General features: G+C 55.2%; 1 protein-coding gene across 2 annotated transcripts in view; it reads right to left on the bottom strand.

Moving 5' to 3' along the window:
• Positions 1-5,558: 5,558 nt before the first annotated feature.
• znf318 (zinc finger protein 318) overlaps positions 5,559-10,410 on the bottom strand; it is a 51,069-nt gene continuing 46,217 nt past the window's right edge. For both annotated transcript variants that reach the window (XM_079531623.1, XM_079531624.1), the window contains exon 18: positions 5,559-10,133. In XM_079531623.1, coding sequence (XP_079387749.1) covers positions 6,771-10,133 — 3,363 coding nt within the window. In that variant the 3' untranslated portion in view covers positions 5,559-6,770. The remainder of the gene's footprint in view (positions 10,134-10,410) is intronic.

The raw sequence follows: 10,410 nt of genomic DNA, 5'->3' as shown, positions 1-10,410 counted from the left end.
GTCCGGGGACCACCAGTGGTCCTTGAGGGGGTTCCAGGTGGTCCCCAGGTGGTCCAGGGACCACCAGTGGTCCTTGAGGGGGTTCCAGGTGGTCCAGGGACCACCAGTGGTCCTTGAGGGGGTTCCAGGTGGTCCAGGGACCACCAGTGGTCCTTGAGGGGGTTCCAGGTGGTCCCCATGTGGTCCAGGGACCACCAGTGGTCCTTGAGGGGGTTCCAGGTGGTCCAGGGACCACCAGTGGTCCTTGAGGGGGTTCCAGGTGGTCCAGGGACCACCAGTGGTCCTTGAGGGGGTTCCAGGTGGTCCAGGGGGTTCCAGGTGGTCCAGGGGGTTCCAAGTGGTCCTTGAGGGGGTTCCAGGTGGTCCAGGGACCACCAGTGGTCCTTGAGGGGGTTCCAGGTGGTCCTTGAGGGGGTTCCAGGTGGTCCAGGGACCACCAGTGGTCCTTGAGGGGGTTCCAGGTGGTCCAGGGACCACCAGTGGTCCTTAAGGGTTCCAGGTGGTCCAGGGACCACCAGTGGTCCTTAAGGGTTCCAGGTGGTCCAGGGACCACCAGCTAAAGGGACAGTTGGTAACCAAATGGACCCTTATAGATCTTACAGATCTTTAACTCTTGAGAGCATAAAATGAAACCAAATCCATTTGGTTTTATTTTACGCTCAAATGGGTCTGAGAGGCTAAATGTCATCAAATGGTGGTCCGTGGCTCAAATGGGTCTGAGAGGCTAAATGTCATCAAATGGTGGTCCGTGGCTCAGATGGGTCTGAGAGGCTAAATGTCATCAAATGGTGGTCCGTGGCTCAGATGGGTCTGAGAGGCTAAATGTCATCAAATGGTGGTCCGTGGCTCAGATGGGTCTGAGAGGCTAAATGTCATCAAATGGTGGTCCGTGGCTCAAATGGGTCTGAGAGGCTAAATGTCATCAAATGGTGGTCGGTGGCTCAAATGGGTCTGAGAGGCTAAATGTCATCAAATGGTGGTCCGTGGCTCAAATGGGTCTGAGAGGCTAAATGTCATCAAATGGTGGTCCGTGGCTCAGATGGGTCTGAGAGGCTAAATGTCATCAAATGGTGGTCCGTGGCTCAGATGGGTCTGAGAGGCTAAATGTCATCAAATGGTGGTCCGTGGCTCAAATGGGTCTGAGAGGCTAAATGTCATCAAATGGTGGTCCGTGGCTCAAATGGGTCTGAGAGGCTAAATGTCATCAAATGGTGGTCCGTGGCTCAGATGGGTCTGAGAGGATAAATGTCATCAAATGGTGGTCCGTGGCTCAGATGGGTCTGAGAGGCTAAATGTCATCAAATGGTGGTCCGTGGCTCAGATGGGTCTGAGAGGCTAAATGTCATCAAATGGTGGTCCGTGGCTCAGATGGGTCTGAGAGGCTAAATGTCATCAAACGGTGGTCCGTGGCTCAGATGGGTCTGAGAGGCTAAATGTCATCAAATGGTGGTCCGTGGCTCAGATGGGTCTGAGAGGCTAAATGTCATCAAATGGTGGTCCGTGGCTCAGATGGGTCTGAGAGGCTAAATGTCATCAAATGGTGGTCCGTGGCTCAGATGGGTCTGAGAGGCTAAATGTCATCAAATGGTGGTCCGTGGCTCAGATGGGTCTGAGAGGCTAAATGTCATCAAATGGTGGTCTGTGGCTCAGATGGGTCTGAGAGGCTAAATGTCATCAAATGGTGGTCCGTGGCTCAAATGGGTCTGAGAGGCTAAATGTCATCAAATGGTGGTCCGTGGCTCAAATGGGTCTGAGAGGCTAAATGTCATCAAATGGTGGTCCGTGGCTCAGATGGGTCTGAGAGGCTAAATGTCATCAAATGGTGGTCCGTGGCTCAGATGGGTCTGAGAGGCTAAATGTCATCAAATGGTGGTTCCGTGGCTCAAATGGGTCTGAGAGGCTAAATGTCATCAGATGGTGGTTCCGTGGCTCAAATGGGTCTGAGAGGCTAAATGTCATCAGATGGTGGTTCCGTGGCTCAAATGGGTCTGAGAGGCTAAATGTCATCAAATGGTGGTCCGTGGCTCAAATGGGTCTGAGAGGCTAAATGTCATCAAATGGTGGTCCGTGGCTCAAATGGGTCTGAGAGGCTAAATGTCATCAGATGGTGGTCCGTGGCTCAAATGGGTCTGAGAGGCTAAATGTCATCAAATGGTGGTCCGTGGCTCAAATGGGTCTGAGAGGCTAAATGTCATCAAATGGTGGTCCGTGGCTCAAATGGGTCTGAGAGGCTAAATGTCATCAAATGGTGGTCCGTGGCTCAGATGGGTCTGAGAGGCTAAATGTCATCAAATGGTGGTCCGTGGCTCAGATGGGTCTGAGAGGCTAAATGTCATCAGATGGTGGTCCGTGGTTCAAATGGGTCTGAGAGGCTAAATGTCATCAAATGGTGGTCCGTGGCTCAAATGGGTCTGAGAGGCTAAATGTCATCAAATGGTGGTCCGTGGCTCAGATGGGTCTGAGAGGCTAAATGTCATCAAATGGTGGTCCGTGGCTCAAATGGGTCTGAGAGGCTAAATGTCATCAAATGGTGGTCCGTGGCTCAGATGGGTCTGAGAGGCTAAATGTCATCAAATGGTGGTCCGTGGCTCAGATGGGTCTGAGAGGCTAAATGTCATCAAATGGTGGTCCGTGGCTCAAATGGGTCTGAGAGGCTAAATGTCATCAAATGGTGGTCCGTGGCTCAAATGGGTCTGAGAGGCTAAATGTCATCAAATGGTGTTCCGTGGCTCAGATGGGTCTGAGAGGCTAAATGTCATCAAATGGTGGTCCGTGGCTCAGATGGGTCTGAGAGGCTAAATGTCATCAAATGGTGGTCCGTGGCTCAAATGGGTCTGAGAGGCTAAATGTCATCAAATGGTGGTCCGTGGCTCAAATGGGTCTGAGAGGCTAAATGTCATCAAATGGTGGTCCGTGGCTCAAATGGGTCTGAGAGGCTAAATGTCATCAAATGGTGGTCCGTGGCTCAAATGGGTCTGAGAGGCTAAATGTCATCAAACGGTGGTCCGTGGCTCAGATGGGTCTGAGAGGCTAAATGTCATCAAATGGTGGTCCGTGGCTCAAATGGGTCTGAGAGGCTAAATGTCATCAAATGGTGGTTCGTGGTTCAAATGGGTCTGAGAGGCTAAATGTCATCAAATGGTGGTCCGTGGCTCAGATGGGTCTGAGAGGCTAAATGTCATCAAATGGTGGTCCGTGGCTCAAATGGGTCTGAGAGGCTAAATGTCATCAAATGGTGGTCCGTGGCTCAAATGGGTCTGAGAGGCTAAATGTCATCAAATGGTGGTCCGTGGCTCAGATGGGTCTGAGAGGCTAAATGTCATCAAATGGTGGTCCGTGGCTCAGATGGGTCTGAGAGGCTAAATGTCATCAAATGGTGGTCCGTGGCTCAGATGGGTCTGAGAGGCTAAATGTCATCAAATGGTGGTCCGTGGCTCAAATGGGTCTGAGAGGCTAAATGTCATCAAATGGTGGTCGGTGGCTCAAATGGGTCTGAGAGGCTAAATGTCATCAAATGGTGGTCCGTGGCTCAAATGGGTCTGAGAGGCTAAATGTCATCAAATGGTGGTCCGTGGCTCAGATGGGTCTGAGAGGCTAAATGTCATCAAATGGTGGTCCGTGGCTCAGATGGGTCTGAGAGGCTAAATGTCATCAAATGGTGGTCCGTGGCTCAAATGGGTCTGAGAGGCTAAATGTCATCAAATGGTGGTCCGTGGCTCAAATGGGTCTGAGAGGCTAAATGTCATCAAATGGTGGTCCGTGGCTCAAATGGGTCTGAGAGGATAAATGTCATCAAATGGTGGTCCGTGGCTCAGATGGGTCTGAGAGGCTAAATGTCATCAAACGGTGGTCCGTGGCTCAGATGGGTCTGAGAGGCTAAATGTCATCAAATGGTGGTCCGTGGCTCAGATGGGTCTGAGAGGCTAAATGTCATCAAATGGTGGTCCGTGGCTCAGATGGGTCTGAGAGGCTAAATGTCATCAAATGGTGGTCCGTGGCTCAGATGGGTCTGAGAGGCTAAATGTCATCAAATGGTGGTCCGTGGCTCAGATGGGTCTGAGAGGCTAAATGTCATCAAATGGTGGTCTGTGGCTCAGATGGGTCTGAGAGGCTAAATGTCATCAAATGGTGGTCCGTGGCTCAAATGGGTCTGAGAGGCTAAATGTCATCAAATGGTGGTCCGTGGCTCAAATGGGTCTGAGAGGCTAAATGTCATCAAATGGTGGTCCGTGGCTCAGATGGGTCTGAGAGGCTAAATGTCATCAAATGGTGGTCCGTGGCTCAGATGGGTCTGAGAGGCTAAATGTCATCAAATGGTGGTTCCGTGGCTCAAATGGGTCTGAGAGGCTAAATGTCATCAGATGGTGGTTCCGTGGCTCAAATGGGTCTGAGAGGCTAAATGTCATCAGATGGTGGTTCCGTGGCTCAAATGGGTCTGAGAGGCTAAATGTCATCAAATGGTGGTCCGTGGCTCAAATGGGTCTGAGAGGCTAAATGTCATCAAATGGTGGTCCGTGGCTCAAATGGGTCTGAGAGGCTAAATGTCATCAAATGATGGTCCGTGGCTCAAATGGGTCTGAGAGGCTAAATGTCATCAAATGGTGGTCCGTGGCTCAGATGGGTCTGAGAGGCTAAATGTCATCAAATGGTGGTCCGTGGCTCAAATGGGTCTGAGAGGCTAAATGTCATCAAATGGTGGTCCGTGGCTCAAATGGGTCTGAGAGGCTAAATGTCATCAAATGGTGGTCCGTGGCTCAAATGGGTCTGAGAGGCTAAATGTCATCAAATGGTGGTCCGTGGCTCAGATGGGTCTGAGAGGCTAAATGTCATCAAATGGTGGTCGGTGGCTCAAATGGGTCTGAGAGGCTAAATGTCATCAAATGGTGGTCCGTGGCTCAAATGCAGAATAAACAATGGACTTTGATATGAATAGGGTTGAAAACCACTGATTTACAACAGATTGGCGAACAGCATATCTTTGGCGACAGTCGAAGGGAGGAATATAAGTTGAGCTTAAATTCCGTTATTCGGTGAGGCTATAGAGCGTCGCAGCCCCGCCCCCTCGAGAGACCCCGGAAAAAACACACCGTTCATTTTCCTCAGACTTTTCAAAAAGTATTTATTTAAAGACGTTTACGCCGCGGACAAAGACAACTGTTATCGTAACAAATCATGACAATAAACACAATGTTTTGGGCCAAACAAAGAATTAGAAAGAAGAAAAAAAACCGGCAGGTTACAACACTTTATTTGTTGTTTTTCTTCTTTGTAATTATTGTGTTTGTTGTCATGATTTGTCACGACTCGAGTTGGCTTCGTACGGCGCTTAAAAGGTCTTTAAATAAATACTTTTTGAAATGTCTATGAGGAAAAATTATTTCCTGGGCCTGGCGTCGTCATGAAAGGGGGCGGGCCTGGCGTCGTCATGAAAGGGGGCGGGCCTGGCGTCGTCATGAAAGGGGGCGGGACTGCGACGCTCTATAGCTTACTTCCATCTGGACTTAATTTAAGATAAAGGACTTCCATTTGAATGAAACTACAAAACGTCTGTACAACGGTCACCGTTTATTCATTTTTTATTTGAACAGAAATTAAGCAACATTATCAAGACAAGCTTTTTTATTTTTTTGTCTTTTCGATTCGTTCAGCTACACAAGTACACAGACCAGCGGGCTAGGAAATGACACACAAAATATGAGTTAATGTGTTTAGTTGTTCGTGGAATATGTGATTTGTCTGTGCTATAAAAAAGGGGGAATTCACAATTAAATTTCAATTCAATTCAACATCGAATGATGAGGTCATACAAACCAACGTTCTCCCGGGGATCAATCGATGCTGAGACGTGTGGCTCCTGTCAAATCAGTAACGCCTCGTCTCGACGAAAAACGAGGAAATTAAACAAAAAAACAAAAACAAGGAAGAAATAAACAGATGAGTCCGAGGCTCGTCAACGACACACAGTATGTTACCGTAGACACACAGTATACAGTATGTTACCGTATACACACAGTATACCGTATGTTACCGTAGACACACAGTATACAGTATGTTACCGTATACACACAGTATACCGTATGTTACCGTAGACACACAGTATACCGTATGTTACCGTAGACACAGTATACAGTATGTTACCGTAGACACACAGTATACCGTATGTTACCGTAGACACAGTATACCGTATGTTACCGTAGACACACAGTATACCGTATGTTACCGTAGACACACAGTATACAGTATGTTACTGTAGACACACAGTATACCGTATGTTACCGTATGTTACCGTAGACACACAGTATACAGTATGTTACCGTAGACACACAGTATACAGTATGTTACCGTAGACACACAGTATACAGTATGTTACCGTAAACACAGTATACCGTATGTTACCGTAGACACACAGTATACCGTATGTTACCGTAGACACACAGTATACCGTATGTTACCGTAGACACACAGTATACAGTATGTTACTGTGATGTTACAGTATGTTACCGTGACAGAGAAAGAAGAACCAGGGAACAAGTCCTTTACCTCCAAAGCTTCTTCTAAAAAGATAGCATTTTTTGTTTAGCTTTTTTTTTTATCAACGCAAAAAAAAAGGTTGACGGTTTCAGAGTCAAGTCTTTTTCAGCTCCAGCATCTCGAGCGGGTCGGCTGGACGGACCGACGGTCTGGCGTCCGTTCGTCCACCTACTGACCATCCCTAACGTTACGCTGAAATTAAGCCCCCCTCCCTCCCCCTCCCCGGGTTCGGAGGGTTTCTACTCGAAATCGAAGTCGTAGTCGAAGCCCATGGTCATCATGTCTGACGGGAGCCCCAGGGTTTCGGGGGTGGGGGTGGTGGGCTCCTCGGGGTTCTCCACGCTGGGCGGCTGGTCGTCCTGGGGGGGCGTGGCGGCGGCGTCCTCTGAGGCCTGAGGCTCTGAGGCGCCCGAGGCGGTGGCGTCCTGGCCGCCGCTGGGCTCTGAAGAGGACGACGAACACTCCAGGAGCGAGTCGGGCTCGGCGGGCGCGTCGTCGTCGGAATGCTGCTGCTGCTGCCGGCGCGTCTGGTACCGGGTCTGGGACCGGGTGCCGGAGCGCGTCTGTCGACCCCGGCCACGCCCCCGCGCCAGAGGGGTCTTCTTGGCCTGCGGGGAGGTTTTGGACTTGCCTTTAAGGGCGGCGGGCTTGGTGGGCTCGGTTTCGGGCTCGGCCTCGGGTTCAGGTTCAGCCATGTGCTGAAGGAGGTCCAGCGTGGGTTGCAGAACAGACTCTGGGCATGGATGGGGTTCCAGGGCAGGTTGGGGTTCGACCTGGGTCTGTAGGGGTTGGGCCTGGGTGTGTGGGGGTTCAGCCTGGGTGTGTGGGGGTTCGGCCTGGGTGTGTGGGGGTTCGGCCTGGGTGTGTGGGGGTTCGGCCTGGGTGTGTGGGGGTTCGGCCTGGATCTGCGGGGGGGCAGCCTGGGTGTGTAGGGGTTTGGCCTGGGCCTCGAGGAGCAGCCGTGTCTCGGGTAACGGGTGCTGGGTGTCGTCGGGACCCGGCTGGGTCTGGGGAGGCGGTTGGGCATCGGGAAGTGTTTCTTTCTGAGGTGGTGGTGGCGCCTGGGTTCGGGGTGGTGGTTCTACCTCGGGAAGGGGCTGGGTCTTAATCTCGGGAAGGGGCTCGGTCTGGGTCTGGGTCACGGGAGGTGGCTGGCTCTTGATCTCGGGAAGGGGTTGCTGGGTCTGGGGTGGCGTTTGGACCTCGGGAAGGGGCTGGGTCTGGCTCAGGGGAGGTGGCTGGGTCTCGGGTATCGCTTTTTGCGACGCAGCGGCTTGGGACTCGCCGGGACGAGCGAACGACAACGAAACCTCAGCGGCGGCCGGGCTGCTTTCGGGTTCTTTCAGGGATGACGGCGGCACCGCGGGGGGTTGGGGCTGTGGAGCCGGCGGTTTGGACTGGGCTACCGTGGGCGCCGTGGACTGAAGCTGCTGAGGCGGCGCGGCGGGAGGCGGGGCGGGAGAGTTGCCGCTCTTCTTGGCGATGGGTTTCTTCTCGGCAGCGGGGGGGGGCATGCACAGCGCCGAGGGGCCGATGCTGCTGTAGAAGATGTCGAACAGGTCCTTGGCCTTGGCCGCGGCCAGGTTGGACTTCAGCTTCTCCGACTTCTGGGCCCCGTCGCCGCTGTTCATGAAGGGCGGTGGCTTGACGTACACGGCCCGCGTCTGCTCGCTGCGTGGAACGCCCGGCACGAACACGTCGGGCTCCATCATGGACGTCATCATGGCGACGTTGGTGGGAGGAGGGGCTAGCATGGACTCCGGGGCGGCGGCCACGGTCGCCATGGTTTCCCTAGCCGGAGGAGGAGGTGGAATAGCCGCGGCGGCGGCCGCCATCACCATGTTCGCCGTGGCGTAGCTCATGGCTCTGGCCTTCAGGTCTTCCGTGGCGGCCGACACGGCCTCCGTGGGTCTCGCCATCGGTCCGATGGTCATCGTGTTGCCCGCGGGGGGCGTGGCCTTCGCCCCGCCGCCGGTCCCTCTGGCGGTCGAGGTACTTCCCGCGGTTTCCGCCGATGCTACCGCTGTCGCCTTCGCCACAGTTCCCGTCGTTACACTTCCGGACGCCGTTACCGTCGTTACGGACACACACGGCGCGGTTTTGGTCTCTGTAGCGGCGGGAAGCGGAGGGGGAGGAGCCGGAGCCGCTGTGCTGGGCGGGGGGAACGGCGGCGGGGGAAGGCTGGGAGGAGGAAGGTTGGGAGGAGGAGGAAGGTTGGGAGGAGGGAAATGGGGCGGGAGCTGCGGCCCGATGGGCGCGGCGTGCGTGTAGGCGTGGTTGTTGCTGTCGGGCACGGCGAACTGCCCGGCCTGCGGCGGCCTGGGCGACACGTAGCTGAGGAAGGACGGCAGCGGAGCGGGCTTGGTGAACACGGACGTGGTGCCCCCCCCCGCCGCGCCCCCCCTCCTCATCGTGTTGGGGTGGCGCGGGCCGGGCAGGTTGGGCCGGATGCGTCCGCTCCAGGGCGCCACGGCCCCCACCCCGCCGCCCACCCCGGGGCGCGTGGCCGCCAGCTTGTGGGCGATCTCCTGAGCCACCGCCACCGACTTGGCGAACGAGTCCTCGGCCAGCACAGTCTCGCGCTCCCTGACCGCCGCCTCGTCCTCCTTGAGGAACTGCGCGGCGATCTGCTCCGCCTCCTTGGCCAGGACGTTCTCCTTCTTCTTCCACACGAACTTCCCGAACGGAGCGGTCGGCGCGGCGGCTGGGGGCGTGGGCGCAGGGGCGGCGGCAGGCGCCACGGGGGCGGGCGGAGCCGCCGCCGTTTTAGCCGTCTCGGCGCTCTGCTTGCGCAGCTTGGCCCTCATGGCCGGGCTGGGGCCGCACAGGACCTTGGGCGGTTCGTACGGCTTCGTCGGAGGAGGAGGGGCGGCGGTGGCCGCCTCCTTTTTGGGCTCCTCTTTCTCCTTGGAGGAGGAGGAGGGCTCGGGCTTCTTGAACGCTTTGGAGGAGGACGAGGACGTCTCCTTGTCGCTCTTGCTGCTCCTCGGCGTCGGGTCGTCCCGGTCGCGGGACGACCGAGACCGAGACGGTCCGAAGATGTGCCGGCCGTAGCGGGAGCCGTCGTCGGCGCTGCGGGAGTAGTAGCGCGATGAGCGCGACTTGTATTCGTCGTAGCGCTCGTCGTCGTCCCTCTTGCTGCCGCCGCCGTAGCGCGAGCGTTCCTCCTCCTCCTCCTCCTCGCGGTCCTCCCTGCCCGGCACCCAGATGTGCTTCTTCTCCCCCGCCCCGCCGTCCCCACGCCGGCCCACCACCGGCTTGAACTTCTCCAGATCGTCCAGGAGGTCCTTCTTGTCGGCGGGCTTCTTCTCCTCCTCCTCTTTCTTGGCGGGTTGTTGTTTGGCTTCGTCTTTCTTGCCTTTCCCCCCCGCCGCCGCCGCGGCCGCCGCCTTGGGCTTGTTGTCGTCCTCCTTGTCCTTCTTGCCGTCCTCGTCCTTGTCCTTCTTCTTGTCCTTCCTGTCCTTCTTGTGCTTAGAGGAGGTCTTGTCGTCCTTGCCGTGCGTCTCCTCGTCGTGTTTGCGTTTCTTGGTCTCCAGCGTCAGGCCGGCCTGGCGGTCCAGGTTCCGCCGCTGCTCGTACAGCGGGTTCTCGTACATCTGTTTCTGTGGGAGGACGCACGCACACGCACACACACGCACACACACACACACACACACACACACGCACACACACGCAGAGAGACACACACACACACGCACACACCCGCACGTCGCACACACACAGATACACACACACACAGAGAGACACGCACGGACAAACACGGACAGACACACACACACACGGACACAGAGACACACACGGACGGACACACACGGACACAGACACACAGAGACACACACACACACACGTTTGGATTATTTTTGCCTCACTTTTGTGCTC

This window comes from Electrona antarctica (genome assembly GCF_951216825.1).
Source record: "Electrona antarctica genome assembly, contig: scaffold_210, whole genome shotgun sequence".
NCBI classification, from domain to species: Eukaryota; Metazoa; Chordata; class Actinopteri; order Myctophiformes; family Myctophidae; genus Electrona; species Electrona antarctica.
Note: the sequence above shows the minus strand (reverse complement) of the source record. Positions and strands in the feature narration are given on the sequence as shown.